Source organism: Copidosoma floridanum, unplaced genomic scaffold (assembly GCF_036245765.1).
Source record: "Copidosoma floridanum isolate Cflo_tuat_1 unplaced genomic scaffold, Cflo_Japanese_pri ptg000021l, whole genome shotgun sequence".
In the NCBI taxonomy this organism is placed as follows: Eukaryota; Metazoa; Arthropoda; class Insecta; order Hymenoptera; family Encyrtidae; genus Copidosoma; species Copidosoma floridanum.
This window is the reverse complement of record NW_028321898.1, coordinates 386,242-409,229: the sequence shown is the minus strand read 5'-3', so window position 1 is coordinate 409,229 and position 22,988 is coordinate 386,242. Positions and strand designations below refer to the sequence as shown.

The window sequence follows — 22,988 nt, the reverse complement described above, 5'->3', positions numbered from 1 at the left end:
TCGTGAGCCTGTTTAAAGACACTCCAAGCGACTTAGAGTGGCTCGAAGAGCGGATTCAAACTATTTACCGAAAATGACCCTTCAAAAATTTCCCGGCGGGCCTGGCACGTCAGGAGCCCTCAGAGTCGCTCATAGCTCATTTTGCTCTTCCCTTGATCCACAAGACGGATGATCAGAGCAAGATGATCGCAACCCACTAGGAGAATTCTGGCAAAACAAAGTTCACCGAGGTGTACTTTCTGTCGTCAATATGCTGTTGGATGTCCAGTCTAGTCGCTATAGCACAATGAGCACAAGCGCAACAACTTGTTCATCACAAGACTCCTACCACCGAAGTGGTAGGTGCAACGTGAAACAAAAACCACTTGTCCTAGTAGATGTCCATATACCTAAAACGGTGAGCACTTGACCAACGCCCCAATAACCCTTTTTGCGAGAGGTCAGAAGAGAGAAAAAAAAGAAACCGCACAATGGCGGGATTAACTGATTTGTCCCTCGTAAGCCTGTCGTGATCGTCCGAATGCGCTTGAGCTACACTGTCTCGCCGACCCTCTCCCTTTTTCGTCCCACGCGAATTCTCTGTCTCTCTCCAACGTTGACCGAGGTGTGGGGACCTGTGGTGAGAGGCAAGAGGAGAGACGATGGAAGGCCAACACGGCCAGGCTGAAGCCAGCGAGAGCAGGATAAGGGGGAGAGAGGCGCATATGTATGTATACGCACGTGGCTCATCTTCACTCTTTTCTCCCCATGCAGCTTTGAATCAGGCATTGCCAAGCAAATTTCTTTTTTCATTTTTTGTCGGCGGCTTAAATTTAATGCAAAAGTATTACTAGTGTGAAATGAATCGATATCATGAACTAAGTAACAATTAACATAAACTTTTAAGTAAATCAATAGCCTTGGCCCCGACACGTGTAGGAGAAACACCGAATGCACAGGTAGCTCAAGCCTCGGGCTGCGGTGTATTAGACAAAGAGCTGAGGCCAAAGGAGTCATTTTTTTGTAACCGTCCGAAAATTTCACCGGTATTGAGAAAACTCATGATTTGTGGAGATCCGAAGTATTTTTGCGATACGGATTAACGGTGACGAGTTATGTCGGTACTAAAAAATTGCTTTGCGCAGAAATTTGGAACCGTCCGCAACCTGGCCCAACGGATAGAACACGAAAAGTTGTCACAAGAAAGTAATAGTTGCGGACAAATTGGAATTACCGTATTGACCGAAAATCGACTGTGAAGGTAATTAACGACCCTCAGAAAAATGGAACTATCCGCAACTTTGGCAAACGTTTTTCTATAATAACATATGCTTGAAATCTAAGTTGCGGCTATTTTGAGATTACCGAAGAGAGGAAATTGACCACCTACTTTTATGGCACGCGACGCTTATCATCCCCAATTTCTGATGCATAAAGGTCAATTTCCCCCCCCCCCCTTTTCGGTAATCTCAAAATAGCCGCAACTTTGGTTTCGAGCATATATTATTGTAGAAAAACATTTGCCAAAGTTGCGGATAGTTCCATTTTTCTGAGGGTCGTCGATTACCTACACAGTCGATTTTTGGTCAGTAATGTAATTCCAATTTGTCCGCAACTATTACTTTCCTGTGACAACTTTTCGTGTTCTATCCGTTGGGCCAGGTTGCGGACGGTTCCAAATTTCTGCGCGAGGCAATTTTTTGGTACCGACATATGTAGCAGCTACAACAGATGGAGCTGCTGATGGAGCTCCATGACGAGACAGCAGTAGCGCCGAATGTGTGGAGCGGCTGCTGTATTGGGATCGGAAGTCAAGTAAAGCGCCAATTGCCAATGTAAATTAACAGAAGGTGGTAAATTTCGAAAGTTGCGAGAGTAGGCTCTGCGACATCAGTGCCGCCACCCTCCTACCCTTATAAATTGTGGTAAACGTTTGAAACTTCGAGACTAGGCTCTTTACTTCCAATCCCAATACATGAATTCAGACTCCAGAGCAGTGCCATACATGTGGCTCTACTTGGAGCTTGGAGAGTCCGAACTCCGGACTTCGGTATAGCCATTACAACGCGACGGCACTCATGCAGCTCCGACAGTTGCAGTAGCATGGATACACCACCTGCGGCGCTGCTGCCGGCGGCAACGTTACTTAAGGACCCTAAGTAACGTTGGGTCTTCTAGTTTTATCATCGTGAATCGTAATAAATACAATTCTTATATCAATGTAACAAAGGAAGTATAAGTACTTTTCTATTTTTTTCAGGGATGAGGAGAAGGACAAGTACTCCTCTTATATTCATAGTTTCTTGAAGGATAAAAATGTTTTTAAGAGTAAACCAAAAGGATTGTCATTCATGCAAGCACAGGAAATTATTTATTTACTATTTTTTTTTTTTTTTTTATACCAGGTTACCTCGACAGCCTACTTGGCCTAGTCGTGGGGGCCGCCCACTCACCACCTATGTGTGGGGGTGTATTGCCACACCCATCTCTGAACCTTTTTTCCTCGTATCATACCTGAATCCATGGGCACAGTGTAAGTATCTCCGGTGGAACACCTTGCCAGTTAAGCTGACACTCTCTGCACCTATGGTGCGTCGGGTCCACTCACCACTGTGTAGCCTTTCCCCGGAGAAGACTCCATTATTCCAGGACGTTCACTCCTCGCCAGTTAAGCTAGCACTCTCTGCCAAAGCATCGGATCCAGGCTAATTCACATCCTCGGAGAAGCTCCGTAATTCAGGGGCCGCTACTCGCCGGTAAGGCCGGCGATCCCTGCTCAACGCCTGGCATCGTGTCCGCTAATCTATACCTATAAGCTCTAACACTGTTTCATATTCACCCAGGCCCGAAAATCTGTGGGGCAAGGAAAAAACCCTGAAATTACTCTGAAGGAAAATTCCACGGAAAAACCGGCCCCAAAAAAGCTGGGGTTACATAGGAACTTTTCCCGATGAAAACAGTTTTTGAAAAAATCTGCATTCACCAGGAATCGAACCCACGACCCCTAGAAGTGCGTTGTATTAGTAACAAGCACGCTTACCACTGAGCCAACGCCGCTCGTTATTTATTTACTATTTGATACGGTGCAACATGCTAGGGACCCTAGTACAGTCATGAGTTTTTCTTATCCAAAAGCTATGAATAAATCAATTTTCAATTACGTTATTTATTTTATTTATTTTTTTTTTTTTTAATAATTTCACTTGCTAGTTATACATAATTTTGATGTATTTATTATAGTTCCCTACACAACTTGGGGGAACTGCTACCACCATATGTCCATGCTGATCAGCCACCTTTGGTAGCTGATGAGCAGGAAGAACATAATACACCATTAGAGCGAGAGCCATGGCCTGATGCTGCGACAATCCAATCGATCCTGTGCCAATACATGTAAGTCATAAAAAATAGTATATTTTTTTTAACTGGTGCAGTATCTCTACAAAGGCGATCACTGGGCCCAAGGCTGTTCAGCAACGTTGCTTCGAAACACCCTTGGGCCTGGTGATCGCCTTTGTAGAGATGTTGCACCAGTGTCGAAAAGAAGTACTATTGTTAAGAGATATACGTATCTCTTTTAATAATCAATAAATCATTTTCTTTAGCATACGTAATTGGAGCATACGCATCCAGGAACGTAAAATTGGTAAGGCAGCTGGGCAGCCTTTATCCAAGGAAGCAGATCGAAGTTATAACGATGGAGACGATGAGATCGACGGCGATGACGACGACCACGACCACGACTACGACGACGCCCAGAAAAAGAAAATAGTCCATACTGCAGAGAAGTTGTGCTGTGTGTACCTAAAACAAAATTGAGACATTGAATCGTAAGTTAAATATTTTCATATATTTATAGTTCCAATTTTTATATATTCCAAATACTCTCTTTTAATTAATTCTGTTTTTTACAGGCTTGCTAATCGCATAGCTGTCCAACAAGTGCTCAATGTCTTATGCGAACTGGTTCAAATAGAGAGAAGGCGTAAGTATTGCAGCAATACAGTTGCAACAGCATTTTTTTCTTTCTTTTTTTACTTTTACATTTTATTTACTTATGTTTGCAGGTGCAAGATTACCGGCAGATACTACATCATCATCTTCTGCGACATCAGCAACGCCCCTAACAATGTCGGTAGCAACAGTAACTCCAGCCCAAAAAAAAAAAGAAATCAGTGAACCCCTGTCTCCTACGAGGTATATAATTTTTTTAATATACGAATTAATTTTTTTATTTTTACTTTAAAAATTTTTTTATATATTTCTTTTTTTTTCCACTTTCAGCAACAGCAGATGCAAAAGCAGCAGCAGCAGCAACAGGACGAGTCACACGGGCAAAAGCAGCAGCACAAAACTTTACAAAAAAAACTAACCCCCGGCCCAAAAGAAGTAATAAATTTTTTCATTTACTAATTTATTTATTGTTTTTTTTTTCTTTTTGCACCAGACATATATGCCAGTCAGCTCCTAAAAAAAAAAAAATTTTAATCACGCTCCAACTCGAACAACTCTGGTCTTTTTTTTGACATTTTTGTTTATTTATTTATTTTGATATATTTGTTTTTTCCTCTGTTTCACCACCACCAGCAGCAGCAACAACAGGTACCCCTACACCAGAGGCAACAGTAGTGCCTACTGCTACTGGTGTTCCAAGAAAAGCAGCAGCATCAGGAGCAAAGGCGGCGGCGGATGAATTTGAAGAAAAGCTTCACGGTAAGTTTTATGCTCTATGATCTCTACGTCAAGATAAAAAAGATGCCTATCTCGACGTGGAGATCTTGCAGCCAATTTAACCAATTCAAAAAGTCATTTTTTGTCACTTGGTGCGTAAATTATTATTAGTTTTCGCAACAAGTGCGTCAGGTACGATTTCAGCACTCTAAACTCAAAATAGCACCTTCGCCGCTTGATTTTGGGTTCTCACGCTGGAAAATTACGTTCGATACAGGTTTGTAAAGACTTATTTACGAACCTCGTTACGACCCTCGCCTTCGGCTCGGGCCGTGAACCCCTTGGTTCGCAGATAAAGCCTTTCCAAACCGTATCGAAAAGTATGTTTGATACTTATGCTATATGTAAAGTTCGTTTACAAATGGCACTTGTATCATAAATAATTTTTTTTTTTAATATTATTTAATATTTTGTTTTCCTCCTCTTATGGTACTACAATTGAAGAGTCGACTGCAACACTTGACGGCGCCGAGCAGCGAGAAGCCCTCCCGAAGATTATTTCTCCATCGCCACAAGCAATGGAAGTAGCAACGGTTGAGGTTGTGGCTGACCTAGAGGCCGAGGACTTTGGTAAGGTCTAGTTAAAAGTTGGCTGCAAGATCTCTACGTCAAGATAGAAATCTTTACATAGACTTTCCCGGGAAAGATATCTTGCAGCCTACTAAATCTAATGCAGTAGGTGGTTTTTTTTACTTTTTTCATAGACTCGAATGATAAAGACGAGAAGGTGGAGGAAGAGAAGGACGAAGACGGGGAATTAGAAGGATATATAATAAAAGTCATAATATAATAAAAAATAAGGCTCATGTATTGCACCAATTGTTGGAAGGTACTGTGCAGAGATTTGATTATTCCTTCTTAACTCCTTTCATACCACCAAAACAAGAGTACGTTATATTTGTCCGTTTAACGGAAGTACAAATCAAGATGAATCAGTATTATTTAGATAGTTTCGCCAGGTATCAATCTTTATAATCTAATTTATTTTTGTGTGATAAAAAAAATATTTTGCCTACATGTAAATATTTGTTGACAATTTAGGAGACGTAGTGGATCACTGTTTGCTGATTTTCAAAAACTACGACGTATTGAGACTCATCCGTTCATGTTTAGATTGAATTCTGAGAAAATTAACAAAAGTATCAATAGAAGTACTTAAAAGCTAGTGCTTCCAAAAGCGAATCAGAAATCATCATGATTAGTAGCGACAGCTCCAGTGATAGTGACGTTCAATGCATAGATTCTAATACTGAGGAAAAGACCATCAAAACGACACGAGCTGCTAAAATGAATTTAAGAAGTATGGGAATCTTTTATTTATTTTTTTTAATTTAAATGCACTATATAAATAAATGTATAAGAAATAATATTGGTGATAAGTTTCAATGTCTCATTTTATCTGCAGAAGTTTCTATTGTCCAAGCTACAACTGAAAAAATAAAATGGTGGTCCAAATTTGTCAGAGGAAGCTTTTGAAGATTTGCGTAGTTTCACCAAACTTACGCTTCCTTATGACATTCTCAAAAAAAGTAAAAAGATCGGTGATAAAGTGTACGTCGAGATTTATTCTTATTTTAAGTTTTGAATTCATAAAAAAGAAAAATCAATTGTAGTTGTACAGCGAAGAACAGGCTTTTTTTCAGGCTTATATTTTCCAAATCGGTGGATTCTCTGAAACTTATAGAGCATTTTTTAAAGGTAATTCATCAAGAAACTAAAAACGGTGATGAAAAAGCCGAGTTCTTGGGCGGCTCCTGGAGTTTGGGCTTGGATTGTTTCAGGCTTGATAGTTCAAATTCGGCTGAAAATCGCAGTACGTGGTGTAACACATTCAAGGATCCAATAAATACACGTGCCCGGCTATTTTTGATATCCACTTAAGCTGGTGGATTAGATATTAATTTGACTGCAGCTAACCGAGTTATCGTTTTTAATGTCAGTTGGAATCCATCTGACGATCTACAAAGTATACTTAGGGTATACAGGTATGATGGAATTAATAGCTACATCGTCGTGACTCAATTTGCAAAAGATATTTTATTTTGAAATTTTTTCCCAATACAGATTAGGCCAGACAAAGCCGTGCTACATTTATCGTTTCCTTGCCACCAGAACAATGGAAGAAAAAATTTATAATCGTCAAGTTGCAAAATTGTACTTGCCGAGTACTCGACGAACAACCAATCGAAGCCATAACACTTGCGTGAAAATTCATTGTATTCATTAATAATACTCGATTCTGTTGGGTTTTTAATCGCCGATTCTTAATTGCGTGAAATTCTATTTTATGACTTAGTAATACTTAAATCTGTTGGGTTTCTAATCGCCAGTTCCTACCTACCTAAAAATATATTCAGTTTATTAATAATACTCAAATTTGTCGAGTTTGTAATCGCCGTTACTCTCTTGCTTAAAAGCCTATTTTATTTGATAATTCTGCTAGAACCTGTTAGGTTCCTAATCGGTTATATTCACATGCGAGAATAAGAGAGAGGGACAAGAATTTACCGCCAACGGTCACGTATCCTCTTACTTTTGTGCATGGCATTGCTTAAATTCTTGTAAATTTTGCTCATTATAAATAGACTAAGTGTAACAAGTTTGTAGCTGTGGCTTTTTGTGTTGTGGGCTGAGCGCCAGCACTGGTGCTTGAAACCAGGAAGCATGGCTGGCCCTCAGCAAGGATTAGCTGACAACCTAACCTCAAGTCCCGTCTCTCAAGAGTCTCAAAACCCAAGCAAGAAAAGTTATGCTAGTGCCATTTCTACTCCAACCAAGGACCAGGCGGTTATCTTGGACGCTGTAGAAGGTGTCTCAATAGACGACTACGTTGACGGATTAGAAAGTATTCTTAACCCTTCTGAAATCAGATTTATATCCAAGTCATCAGGAAGAGTTTGCATCTTTTCAAGTGGAGAGGCTGCTGTTCTGTCTGTTGTTAACAAAAGTGTGCAAATTGGTGGTACTTTACTGAAGGTGCGCCCTTATATTAATAAGAACAAGATAGTTGTTCTTTCTAATGTGTATCCAGTAATACCTCATGAAATAGTACATCAAGCTCTCAAAAATCGTGGCATTGCCCCAGTGTCAGGACTGAGTTACATAAGAGCAGGCCTCTCCAAGCCAGGGCGGGGTCACATCTTATCCTTTAGAAACCAGTTGTACATCTAGGAGGAAGATGAGTCTGTTCTGCCTGATTCACTTCAAGTGTCATTTGAAGGCCCCAGTTACTGGATTTATCTGAGTACAGACTCTACAATGTGCTTCGTATGCAAGCAGAAGGGCCATGTTGCTAAGTTATGCCCTGAAGCGACTGCAGCGGTAAGTACTGGTGAACAAGGTAACAGTGCTGCTACCCCTACAGCTGCTCCAAGAACCCAACATAATAATGGACCCCTTGAAAGTTTTCCGGATCTACCTCCGAGTAAATCTCTAGACCTAGACACGTCTAAAGTCATTGACAGGAAGAGGGGACCTTCATCCTCACTTAACAGCACAGCTTCAAGAGATGAGTTGATCAAGGGTGGTGGCTCTCCCCTGAAACAGAAGGATCTTAATCCTCTAAAAGGCAATGCTGAAAAAAAGGAGAAAGGTAATAAATTAAATGTAAACAAGAAACCCAGGACAGGTGACCAAAGCGGAACAGGATTTAACTGGTTTTGGATTTAGTCAGGAAAACTTGGATAAGGAATGAAGCCTTGCTTGGTTGCAAATGAGCCTGGCAGCCAGAGAGGACTCGTTGCAGCTCCCTCATAGGGAAACTGTCATAGATCTTATAATCTCTTCTAAGATGGGGATCCCTGACATTTTGGACAGAGCATGTGACATTTCAAGGGATACGGACTACCTGCTCTCCATCCTGGACCACTTGTATCAACATGTTTCCAAAAGCACAAGGACCACCATCACCAAGCTGAAGAAGAAACCGAGGAAAAGAAGCCCATCGGTGTCCAGCGCTGAAACTATAGATAAGAAGGATCAGGATGATCCTTTTTTTCAGCATGTAGTGCTTGTTGGTTATGAGTGCTTCTGATATGCAAAATAGTGACTCTTTCAGTATTTTGTTTTGGAATACGCGCAGTTTCAATAAAAGAAAAGTGGATGTTGATAGAGTTCTGTGTCGACTGGATGTGTTTGTATGCGTAGAGTCTCGTCTCACTCCTAAGTGTAAAATTCATGTGCCGGGCTTTAGTGTGGTAAGGTGGGATCGACTCCACTCTTCGGGCGGGGAATACTGTTTCTGATTCGTAAAAGCCTGTCCTTTACTGAAATTAAGGACCTCAAGTCCCCTGCTCAGTCGGTGGAGGTCAGTGGTATCAGGATTAATAATCTTGATACTCCACTGGACCTGCTGGTTTGCTACAGGATCCCAGGTGTCACCCTATCTCAGTCTCAGTGGAATGATATTGTACAATTTACTGCAGGCAGGTCAAACTGTCTGCTAGTGGGAGATTTTAACGCCCATAACCCGGTTTGGAACTGCCCCAAATTAGATGCTAATGGAACTAGATTTGAGTGTGCCATGGATAACTCTGAACTTATGGTACTTAATACCGATACTAGCACCCATATTGATCCTCATACTGGAAATAAATCCAATCTAGACTTGGCTCTTTGTACGTTAGACCATTCAGATAAGCTGAGAATTGAGGTAGTGGATGACACCTGGGGCTCTGACCACTTCCCGGTCATTATCGAATTTAGTGTGGCAAAACATTTATATGTTAAAAAAAGTTTTAAAATAACGTCCAAGAAAACTGACTGGAGTGCTGTTACTTAGTCATTGAATAAGGATTATGATGCGTTTCTTGATAGTGCCTATGACTCCATGTCAGTAATCGATTAGTACAAATTCTTTTTTAGTAAAGTTTATTTAGCTGTGAAAGAGGCTACGCCTCGTCGTAGTAATCGGTCTCTTAAGGGCAGCCAATCTGTTAGCAATCTCAACCCCTGGTGGGATAGTGAATGTGCGAGAGTGAAAAGGATTAGAAAGTCTGCCTTTAAGAGATGGGAATATACCCGAAAACCGGAAGATTGTATTGCGTACAAGCGAATTTGTGCTCTAGCGATTCGAACCTTTAGAACCAAAAAGAAAGAATGCTTTAGAAGGTTCGCCGAAAGTCTCAACTTTCATTCTAGTCCCACTTTTATATGGAACACTTGTAAAGTTTTTAAAAACAGGTGGGTCAATGTCACTCCTTCCCAAACCTCCGTTATAACTCAAACAGCGCAGGCTGTGGAACTAACTGCCAGGCTTGCCCCCCCTTGGGCTGCCGCTGATCCATGATATCTACCACCAACGGTTGAAAATGAGTTCTTCCAGACTCCGTATAGCTTCTCAGAGTTTAATATCGCCCTTGAGGGCAAAAAAACCAAATCCGCTCTAGGCTGAGACGGGTTTGATTTTTAAATTTTAAGTTAATTACCCGCTAAATACAAGTTGCTTCTTTTGGATATCTTTAACGAATTGCATTGCCAGGAGATATACCCGGAGGACTGGAAGAGCTCATTTGTTGTGTTTATTCCCAAAGCAAATGGCTCAGGGGTCAGACCCATAACTTTAACCTCCTGTGTGTGTAAATTATTCGAAACTTTACTCAAGAATAGATTGCAATGGTGAGTAGAATACCTTCAGTTTCTGCCTGCTAGTCAGCATGGCTGCGGGCGGGGCAAGTCTTGCGGTGACAGTCTGCTCAATCTAAGGTTTAGTATAGAACGGGCTTTCATGGAGGGGCGGCAAGTGCTGGCTGCTTTTTTGGACGTCCACTCCGCCTTTGATAATGTAAATATCACTACCCTTCTGGATAAACTGGCCGCTGTTGGTTGCTCGAGGGGCGTACCCAGTTTTATCAATCATATCACTCACACTAGGTATATGTATTCACCCCTCAATGAGACTGAACCCAAGCACATGCACCAGGGTGTGCCGCAAGGGGGAGTTTTGAGCCCTCTCCTGTACATTATTTATGTAGCTGATAATTTACAGAATGTCTCCACACAAGTCTCTGTGTTACAATTTGCTGACGACGTTGTTGCCTTTGTTGACTCGCCTTCTGCTGACACTGGTGGCCCTCTCCTGGAGGAAGCTGTTGGTGGAATAAGCAAGGGGCTGGATGAGCTGGGCCTTGGCCTTGCTCCCGGTAAAACTGAGCTGGTACACTTTAACAAAACAAATGTTAAGCTAGGTAGTGTTTCCATAAGGGTCAGTGATGTTGACATATACTCTTCTGAACATATTAAATTCCTAGGTGTTTACTTTGATCATAAACTAAGATTTGGAAAGCAAATTGATTATGTTAAAAAACGTCGCTTTAAGGCGCTACATATTCTTAAGTTTCTCTGCGGCACCTGGTGGGGTAGCCACCCCACCGTGCTAATTACCTTGTACAAAAGCTACGTTAGATCCTTAATTGAGTATGGTGCAATAGCATATTATGTTGATAAGTACGAACCGGTCTTAAAACTTGAAAGAATTTAGTATGCTGCCATCCGAGTAGCTCTGGGATATAAAAATTCCACTCCTAACAATCTGATCCTTGCTGAAGCTATAATGTTACCACCTGTAAGGTGGTAACAAGGTAATACTTGCTATCAAAGATCAGGTACAATTTTCGTTACAAACGCATATTTCCAAAGTTCTGGCTGGATCCAATTTTCTACTAGGTGCTAAGATAAAAGAATACTATGACACACTTTGCAGCTTCCCGGGAGGTGGTTCATACTTCCTGGGAGAAAGCATCTCCAGTGTCTTGGCTGTATCTGACTCCATCATTCCCTCCACGTTTCATAGTACACGTCTCTCTTTGCACGGCCCTAAAGTGCGAGTGGATCTTGGCTCTGGATTAAGGTTTCAGGGTCTGCCTAATGCTGGGGATGCTTTTTCCCATTGGCTCAATGGGACTCAGAGTGATCCTATCTATACGGATGGCAGCAGAATGCTGGAAAATGAATTTGTGGGAGCTGCAGATGTATGCCCCACTGTTGGAGTTGAAATAGTCAAAAGCGTAGCCAAAGAGGCCTCCATATTTACCGCAGAATGTATAGCCCTTTGTGAGGCTGTTAATATTGCTCTCTCTGAACCGTACAATGACTTTCTCATCCTCTCAGACTCCCGCAGCGCTCTGCAATCCTTAAATTGCCGTAGTCACGACTTAAATACTAATCCCTATATTGGCAAACTTAAGAACTCAATCAATAGTTTTCTGATTCAAGATAATTCAGGCTCGTTAACATTCATGTGGATTCCCGCGCACTGTGGCATTCAGGGGAATGAGAAAGCTGATTCGATGGCTAAAAATGCCACTCTTTTCAATCACTGTGATTATAAGGCTGTGCCCTATACAGACCTAAGAGGTAACTTTAAGCTAGAAGCTAGATCACGTACTGTTAGAAGTGTCATTGAGAAAAGTAGACTGACAGGCAAACACTCTTTCGATAATTTCTTTACTGATAAGTCTTGTCCTTGGTTTGTAAGCAAGAAACTACTAAGGAAATTCATTGTATCAATCAATCACTGCCGCGCTAACCACTACGGACTGGCCGCTTCTTTAGCGAGAGTCAAGATTGTTAAAGACTCAAAATGTAAATGTGGAAATGTAGATGAGGATTTAAACCATGTCATATGGCAACGCCATCTGTACGATATACAAACAGTCTCTCTAGTTCGGTCACTTTCGACCTTGCATTTCTATCCGCCTTTCCATAGTGATGAATTTTTCTGTGAGCCAAATGTGAAAGCATGTATTATAATTTGTAAGTTCTTTTAAGACTGTAACCTAAATGTATGATTAATTATAATCAACCGCTATTTGTAGCTATAAAAGCCTAAGGGCTTAATAAAGCTTATTTAATGAAAAAAAAAAAAAAAAAACGGTTCTTAATCGCCGATTCTCACTTGCTCAAAAGCCTATTTTATTTGCTAATTCCACTTAAATCTGTTGGGTTTCTAATCGCCAGTTCCTACCTACCTGAAAATATATATAGTTTATTAATAATAATCGAATTTGTCGGGTTTGTAAACGCCGATTTTCACTAGCTTAAAAGCCTATTTTATTTGTTGATAACACTCAAACTTGTTGGGTTTCTAATCGCCGATTCTTACTTGCTCGGAAATTTATTTTATTTATTTTATTTATTAATAATACTTGATTCTGTTAAGTTATTAATCGCCAATTTTAACTTGCCTAAAATTCTATTTTATGTATTAATCATACTTAAATCCGTTGAATTTCCAATCGCCGATTCTCACTTGCTTAAAAGCCTATTTTATTTGATAATTCCACTTGAACTTGTTAGGTTCTTAATCGCCGATTCTCACTTGCTCAAAAGCCTATTTTATTTGTTGATAACACTGAAGCCTGTTCGGTTTCTAATCGCCGATTCTCACTTGTTTGAAAATTTGTTTTATTTATTAATAATACTTGATTCTGTTGAGTTATTAATCGCCGATTTTTACTTGCCTGAAATTTCATTTTATGTATTAATCATACTTAAATACATTGGATTTCTAATCACCAACTCTCACTGGTTTAAAAGCCTATTTCATTTGCTAATACCACTAAAATCTGTTGGGTTTCTAATCGCCGATCCTTACTTGCCTTAAATATTATTAACGCTCACACCTGTTGGGTATCCTATCGCCAATTTTAATTTGCCTAAAAGTCTATTTTATTTACTTATAATACTCGGATTTGTTTGATTTCTAATCACCAATTCTCAATAGCTTAAAAGCCTATTTCATTTATAAATAATTCTGAGATTCGTCGATGCGAGTGCGATGAATAATTTATAATGAGAGTGGAGCTCTTCAACCCTTGCGCTTTCCCACCTAAGTGTTTATTTAGTTTATTTACGGTAAAAATTGCCACAACATCGATGTATATATATATATACAGCATGATATGTAACGATGACATTTCCCGAGAACCACGTGTAGAGCGATTTTTTCTTAAGCAAACCCCGTTGGAATCAATTTTTTAGGGTAAATACCTTTTAAATGAGAGCCGATTGAAAATACGTTCTAAACTACCCCTAAATGGGGTTGGAAGGCTATAGCACGCCCGCATAAACTCGCGACGTTGCCACATTGTTATTGGAGCTTAGGTGGTAAGCAGTGAGAACTATATCCATGTGCGCACGCAAGAGCGTCAGCTACTGCTGGTAACTTGAAGGTTGGATGTAAAAATTTTTGCCTTAAGGTAAATATGGTCTGCTCCTTATGTTGTCAGTTGTTTATCCACGCGCTTACTGTCTTTCTCACTCTCATGTTGGCCAAAAACATCTTTAAATTTTTTATACTTAAGTAATGTAACCTAAAATAAAAGTAAAATACCATATTAGTAGGGATTTTTCCACTCTACACGGTAGTATTTTTGCAAAAATAGTCGACCTCTCGGTCAAAAATATCGTTGTTAGCTATGTCTTGCTTACGTTCCCGGGTATGTCGTCTGTACACGATTTAGAACGAGTCCATTCATAAATTGCAATAATCAAAGTATATGACAGTTGATATTGCTAATAAAAATTATTTATTTAGTGTCCAAATTTACATACTTTAAAATAATACGTTTAAAAATGCTCTAAATACTATCTAGTTATTTCAACAAAAATTATAGAACATCTATTCAAAAAAATCATAAACTTTACAGTGTATTGAATAATAATTTAAAAATGTCACGTTAATAATATGTTTCTTTGATGTACATCTTTATTCAGTTAAAACTCAAGCATTAATATAAACTGACACATTGAGGATGAAAAATAGTTTACAACATACAGAAAATAAATTTAATCGAACTACGTCCCCACCAAGTGCCTGGGAAGTACCCGACAGTATTGTACTTGGCGGGTACTTCCCGGGCACTTCCTCGGGCACTTGGCGGGTACTTCCCGGGCACTCCCTCGCGTACTTCCTGGGCACTTCCCGAGTACTTACCGGGTACTTCCCGGGCACTTTCCAGGCACTTTCTCGGGCACTTCTTCGGGGACTTCCCGGGCACTTACCAGGTACTTCCCGGGAACTTGGTGGGGACGTAGTTCGATTAAATTTATTTTCTGTATGTTGTAAACTATTTTTTATCCTCAATGTGTCAGTTTATATTAATGCTTAAGTTTTAACTACATAAAGATGTACATCAAAGAAACCTATTATTAACGTGACATTTTTAAATTATTATTCAATGCACTGTAAAGTTTATGATTTTTTTGAATAGATGTTCTATAATTTTTGTTGAAATAACTAAATAGTATTTAGAGAATTTTTAAACGTATTATTATAAAGTATGAAAATTTGAATGATAAATAAATGATTTTTATGAGCAATATTAACTGTCATATACTTTGATTAATGCAATTTATAAATGGACTCGTTCTAAATCGTGTACAGACGACATACCCGGGAACGTAAGCAAGACATACCTAACAACGATATTTTTGACCGAGAGGTCGACTATTTTTGCAAAAATACTATCGTGTAGAGTGGAAAAATCCCTACTGATATGGTATTTTACTTTTATTTGAGGTAACATTACTTAAGTATAGAAATTTAAAGATGTTTTTGGCTAACATGAGAGTGAAAAAGACAGTAAGCGCGTGTATAAACAACTCACAACATAAGGAGCAGACCATATTTACCTTAAGGTAGACGTTTTTACATCCAACCTTCAAGTTACCAGCAGTAGCTGACGCTCTTGGATATAGTTCTCACTGCTTACCAACTAAGCTCCAATAACAATGTGGCAACGTCGTGAGTTCATGCGGGCACGCTATAGTCTTCCAACCCTATTTAGAAGTAGTTTGGAACGTATTTTCAATCGGCTCCCATTGAAAAGTTATTCGCCCTAAAAAATTAATTCCAACGGGGTTCGCGTCAGAAAAAATCGCTTTACACGCGATTCTCGGGAAATGCCACCGTTACATATATGTTAACTTTCAATCTAGTGGATTTCATTTATCTTAGAAGTTTTAAATATTTTGAACAAACTATTATAAGGTTACAGGCTTCTAAATGTTATACGTGCAAAGATTTTATGTTAGGTGACATCTTGCATCTCGAGGTATTATGCAGCTTATCTCTTGTTCCGTTAAGAATGATACTTCGAATCAATCGATTCTAAACCTTTCTTATAACTATAATGTCACGAATCGAATAATAGGATCAAACTAATGGGCAAAATAGTGTTTAAATAGTTTTCATAGCAGAGAATATTTAGTCAAGAATTAAAAATAACTCTTCTCTTAAAAATAAGTCTAGTTAGGCTATTTTGTCATAAATATTTTCATCTGAATGTATAATTTCTTGATAACATTGCAGTAGAAATTTAAACAAGTGCAATAAAGAGCCGACTTTTAACTGCACTTTTGCTCAAAAAAAAAAAAATTCTCATCTCTTTTGCAGAATTGTGAAAAAAAGTTGTCACAATTTTATGAATAATTATCCCATAAGACACTTTGTATCACCAGGTATCAAGCAGTCCTTGTCACTCTGATGAAATTGATTCTTTGAACAGATTTAATTCAGGCTTTCAGTATTTTACATAAGACTTCATCGAAAAAAAGTCCAAAGATTTGTCTAGCCTGCCTCAATGTTTAAGATTTCTTTAAGTTAAACTTTAAGTAGAATATTGAGATTTGGCTGCTATACACCATAAAATCTAGTGCAGTAAACTATTAAGCTTATTATTGATTGCACTCTAGCTTAAGACAAAAACAATTCTCAATACATCCCAATAAGAAATACTTTGATGCAAAATTAAGAAAAACAAAGTCAAAATTTTATGGATAGTGTTGTTTTCTCTACATTCAACTTATGATTTATGAGGATGACATCAGAAGTTGCCATTACTCTTTGACAGTTGACATTTTACATCTCTTGATATATAGCACTCTTTCTCTCTCGCTTCGATAAAATTGATTTCCAAATTAACCGAATTCAGAGTTTTTGTATAGTTTGAAAATTACGAACCACATTTGAAGCCTCTGTAAATTAAATAAACATGAGCATTTACTTTTTATATGAATAAAAACAATTAGTCAATAATTAAAAACTGTATACAATTACAAATAGTCCACAAAATTGTATAAACTGCCTGCATGTTCATGCACATTTTAAACTAAATGTAGAATTTTTACATTTAAGTGCTACCAATTAATTTATATTATACTTTATGCCTCGTTCTCGAGATTACAGGTTGTATACCCTCCCCTCTTATGTTAAATGTCACAAGTTTAGAGTATTTTTTTTGTTGAAAATTCTGCTGCGCGTGCGCCGGCGCGGTGCCTCGTTCGTGCGCTAGTGGCCCTTGTCCTAGCCGCGAGTGGCGCTTGCCTGCCGTTCCTGTCATTCCTTCTCTTTGTGTGTTAGAGAAAGGTCACAGTTTGCTCAAAGTGTATAGACGAAAAGTGTCACACCATGTCCAAGAGAAAACCGTATACAAAGAGTGACAGCCCTCCAGGAAAAAGGCCCAAAGCCTTTTCAGACCAGGAGAACAATGATGACGGCACAAACAGCCAGGAATTATCAGAAAGCGAGCCGCCATTTTCAGACCCGGAATTCTCAGACCCCAAGACCGACGAGAGAAACCCAACTGGCGAGAGAGACGCAGGTTAGGGTAAGGCTTACACGAGTAAAAATCTTTTTCTGTTTGTTCACAGAACACCACACTAAACCTACAAAACCACGACGTGGTTTTCGGTTGCATGAGACCAAACTGAGAACCTGATCATACTGCCAGTCAGTACCAGGATATTCTCTGTGGTGCGAAGTGAAATTATCGACACACGACCACACAAAAGCAAATGGCGCAAACATAACAAAAAAAAAAAAAAAAAAAAAAAAAAAAAAAAAAAAAAAAAAAAAAAAAAAAAAACATAAGAACGAGCTGATCCGCCTGGCTCTTCTTTCAGACAAAGATGGCGGTGGTGAGAATACACAACTCCAGGAAGAGGCACCACTGGCTCCCATTTTTGCAGAAATCATTCATCATTAACTACCCCAAAAGCCAGCTAACGCCTACAACAAGATACAAGTTTTTGGGAGTAATCATTGACTCCACTCAGTTCAACCTAACCTTTACTCCGAAAAAGATTCTAAACACATCTGCCATGATAAATATCCTAAGTCACAAAAGGAGAACAAAAATAAGGAATTTTTCCAGTCTAATCGGAAAATTAACCTTCGCCTCACAAGCAGTTGAGTACGGCCTCCTACATACAAGATCCCTGGAGAGAGCAAAAATCATCGCACTCGAAAGGGCTAGTGGAAACTTGACGGAGGAAATGGAAATCCCAGACTCAACCCTTCCAGACCTAGACTGGTGGCTAAGAAGCCTAAAGAACCCCAAGGCAATCAAGACGTCGTCCTTCGCCACAACAATATACTCGGACGCCTCCGACAGTGGCTGGGGGGCCACAAACGGAACGGAAGAAGCCTACGGACTCTGGAATCTAGAACAAGCGAAGTGGCACATCAACTACAAAGAACTGATGGCACTTTACATGGGACTTAAAGCCTTTACGGGGCACATAAATAACGCACACATACTACTGCGAGTAGATAACACAACAGATTTAGCATACGTGAACAGAATGGGTGGCGTACGACATAAAAAGTACCACAAACATCTGGAATTGGGCACAGAATAGGAAAATATTCCTCACAGCATCCTACATCCCAACGAGAGAAAACACGGAGGCAGACCACCTCTCTCGCGTGAGGAACAGTAACACGGAGTGGAAGCTCAACGATATCTGGTTCGACCCGATTAAGTCGGAGCTCAACAACCCCGAGGTTGACCTATTCGTCAACAGGCACAACAAGAAATGCAAGACTTTCCTGTCCTGAGGACCAGATCTGGCAGCAGCCCAGAAGGACGCCTTCACGATAAGCTGGACCAACGTAAATTTCTACGCCTTCCCACCCTTCAGCGTAATACCGAGAACTCTAACAAAAATCAAACGCGAAAAAGCGGCCTACCGCATCCTCGTAGTGCCAGACTGGCCCGCTCAAACGTGGTACCCACTCTTCTGCGAACTCCTTACAGAAGACCCACTTATACTAGGCCCAAGTGCTGACCTGTTCTTATCTCCTTCCAGAGACACGGCACACTCACAAGCCAGAAAATTCAGACTTCTGGCAGCGATCGTATCCGGCAGGCACTGCAGCGTGATCGGGTACCCTTGGGGGTACTAGACATAACGCTGGCCTCACTAGCCCCAGCGACAATCAAACAATACGCCTCTGAACTGAAGAAATGGCAGGAATTCTACGACAAGAACTAAACGGATTTCTTCGCACCATCCAGACACTCAATGATAAGCTTCCTAACAGACCTGTTCGAAGCAGGTGCCTGATATGGCACGATAAACTTGGCATGCGCCGCAGTATCACTGATCTCTGGGGACAACAAGATAGGAGAGGACCAACTAGTATCTCGGTTCCTAAAAGGCTGTTTCCACCTGAAACCCTCCAGGCCAAGGTACACGGCCACGTGGGACGTAAACACAGTCCTAGACTATCTCAAGAATCTAGGCCCATCGGAGACACTGGGACTAAAAACCATCAGGCTCAAGACAGCAGCTCTTCTCTCCCTATGCACAGCCCACCGAGCTCAAACCCTAACAGCGATTAACACCCAAAACATAAGAGTAACCACCACGGGCTTAGAAATAAGAATAGATACCATGATCAAGGCATCAGGCCCTGGGAAAGAACAACCACTGCTGACAGTACCAAGGTTCGAAAAGCACCCAGAGATCTGTGTAGCCTCACATGTACTACACTACATCAGAGAAACGAAAAGAATCAGACAGAATGAGACTGCACTATTCATAAGCTTCAAGAAACCGCACAAACGCGTAAGCACACAAACCTTCAGCTCCTGGATCAAGCAAGTAATACAAGCCAGCGGCATAGACACACCAACGTCTTTACAGCTCATTCTGTGCGACACGCCACGACCTCAGCGGCCGCCGCCAAGAGAGTAAGCCTGGATGTCATAAAGAGAACGGCAGGGTGGAGTAAGGGCTCCAAAACGCTTGCACGGTTCTACAACAGGCCCATAATGACCAACCTCGAGTCTTTTCCTCCAGCGTTATGACTACATGAACCGACTTGCATCAAGCACCCCTAGCTCAGGAGCCGACCACCGAATCGAAGTAAACAATCTTATCATAAACATAACTAGATTCTAAACTGGATGTGATTTACAGTACAAAATAAAGAAAGAAAACAACAATGTAGTTTCACATTCAACGAGACAGCCTGCGTTTTTACCAGCTCTAAACAGCTACAACATGTAATCTTGAGAACGAGGCATAAAGTATAATTAACGGATCTAACGAACTAACCTGTAAGTGAAGTTCGATCCAAATTATACGAAGCCTCGTTCGAAGAGATTACAATCCATCCAAAACCCACCCCCTTCACAGCAAAACACAGGCTTCAAAACACTCCAAAGGAATGACAGGAACGGCAGGCAAGCGCCACTTGTGGCTAGGACAGGGGCCACTAGCGTACGAACGAGGCGCCGACGCACGCGCAGCAGAATTTTCAAAAAAAAAATACTCTAAACTTGTGACATCTAACATGGGAGGGGAGGGTATACAACATGTAATCTCTTCGAACGAGGCTTCGTATAATTTGGATAGAACTTTACGAACAGGTAAGTTCGTTTGATCCGTTAAAAAGCTTGTGTAATAAACTTAACAGCTTATTATTCATTGCACGTTAGTTTAAGGAAAAAACAATTTTTAGTGCATTCCATGAAATGATAATTTATGTAAGTATTGTAAAGAAAAACAAGTCACAATTGCATGGATGTTTCTTCTTTATTCAACTTATCCTTGATTAGAGTGATTCCTAAAGTTTTCATGACTCTTCGACAGGTGACATCTAACATTTCTTAGTATGTAGCTGTCTTCCTCTCTCACTTCGATGAAATTTATCTTTCAAATGAACTGAATTAATACTTTTTTTATGAATTACAATTAAATCAGGAACCACATTTAAGGCCTCTGTAAATAAAATGACATGAGCTTTTTTACTTAATATGAATAAAAACAATCAGTCAATAATTGAAAACTGTATGCAATTACAAATAGTCCACAAAATTGTATAAACTGCCTGCATGTTCATGCACATTTTAAACTTAATATAGAATTTTTTAATTTGATTGTCACCAATTGATTTATAAGCTAAACTTAATAGCTTATTATTCATTGCACATTAACTAAAGAAAAAAACAATTTTTAGTGCATCCCACGATATAATAATTCAATAAAGTACTGTAAAGAAAAACAAGTCATAATCACATGGATGATTATTCTTTATTTAAATTATCGTTGACTAGAGTGACTACAGAAGTTACCATGACCCTTCGGCTATTGACATCTTGCATCTCCAGTAGTCTGCCTCACTTGCTTTGATGAAATTGACCCTTTGCATCTACAAGTTGTTGGCAGTCTGTCTTTCTTGCTTCGATGAATTTGCCCCATCTGAATACACTGAATCCAGAAAATTTAAAGTCACGAATCACTTTTAAAGCCTGGGTATAGGTAAAAAAATTAACGTTTTTAGTTACCTTGACAAAAATTAATCATTCAACAATGAACAATAACACGACATTCAAAAAAGGCTCAACGATTAGTTAACAAACACTTAACTTTGAAGCTAGTGCAATAAACCAAATAGCTTAGTATTGATTGCACTTTTCCTCAAGAAAAAAGAACTTAGAGTTCATGTCAATAGAAAGTTCTTAGACACAGTAAAGCAAAAAAGTTACGATTTCATGGATTTTTCTCCTCCAATCAATTCTTGTTTAATCAAGATGAGTTTAGAAGCTGCAATTATTGTTGAATAGATGAGAAGTGTATATTTAGACCCCTTCGTTTGGCGTACGTGTAGAAAATTCTTCTAGATTACACGAAAACAAGCGATGTCCGTAATTTTCCGTACAGATTATTTATCTGGCAAGTTAAGGTCTGTTTCCGTATCTGTCCGTAACAAACGGAACAGTAGAGCAATTCTCGTAGGCGTCCGTACTAGCCCGCCATTGTCCGTCACAGTTCGTGAGGAAATGACAAGACCCGATCCCCACGATTAGCCCGTGGCTGTCCGTCACAGTTCGTGAGGAAATGATAAGACCCGATCCCCACGATTAGCCCATGGCTGTCCGTCACAGTTCGTGAGGGGATGAAAAGACCCGATCCCCACGATTAGCCCGTGGCCGTCCGTCAGCCCGTGAGTGTCCGTCAGCCCGTGGCTGTCCGTCACAGTTCATGAGGGGATGAATAATCCTGGAGGAAGTACTGCACTCAGTTGTTAATAATATTGTCATAAGAGAAAATCAGAAATAGTGGAAGTGTTATGACAGGTTAATAATATATTTATACTTTACTACAATTTTTTGAGATATAAATGTGATGCGCAAAGATTGATTGCAGTTAATAATAATATAAGAAAATATGTTATCACTCTATCTATCAGTCTTGCATTTGAGAGTACTCACATACTACCAAGGATAGTCACTGGCAACTTTATGTAAGTATTATTTAACCTTTCTGCAATTTCACTTGCACAGGAAGTACCAATACAAAGTGGATGCTTTGTTCTCTTAAGGTATCATTCTAGAGTATGATGTGAAGCAATAGTATTAAAACTCATCGTTTATTCAGTACTTACTTTATTTGTTTGAAATACTAAGTAGAAACTGTTGAATAAAATCGAGTAATACATAATTAGACTTTGTTTATTTTGATAGTGAGTGTTTTATTTTCATAAAAGAACTTAAGAAGCTTATTTTTTTGTAGATTACATTACTATAGACTCGCATGTTTTTAGCGACTGTAAGTAATGTAAAATCTTAAAAAAAAAAAATGAAATTATGTCAAATAATCGAATCCCACGACTATAACAGACACAGTTGAAAAGACTCTGACACTGTCAAGGGAGTTACGAACCAAAAAATGTGAGGAGTACACTATCTTCAGTAAGAATAGAATGTAAAGAAATCTGCAAATAGGCGAGTAGCCTCCTTCCCACTAGGGAATATTGATTCCAAAGACTGTGGCCATATAATTTTTGTAATATTAGGTTCTTTAGTTTAGAAAAAATTTTAAATTTACTGAAAGTTTTCAAAATTTGTTTTGAAAGAATAGTTGTTTTTTAAGTAGTGATAATGTTATTTATACGTCAGTTACTGCTGTAAATATTTCCTCAATTTTACAATAAATAGAAATATAGAAATGTTTGTTGTATGATAAAAAAGAAATTGTAATAAATT

The 22,988-nt window shown here is 39.5% G+C and overlaps 1 protein-coding gene across 1 annotated transcript; it reads left to right on the top strand.

Moving 5' to 3' along the window:
* The first annotated feature begins 17,619 nt into the window (after window positions 1-17,619).
* On the top strand, window positions 17,620-18,550 carry LOC149374091 (uncharacterized). Its single transcript, XM_089594361.1, has 2 exons — window positions 17,620-18,303; window positions 18,347-18,550. The coding sequence occupies exons 1-2, from the start codon at window positions 17,620-17,622 to the stop codon at window positions 18,548-18,550; spliced, it is 888 nt and encodes a 295-aa protein (XP_089450487.1).
* Window positions 18,551-22,988: the final 4,438 nt, after the last annotated feature.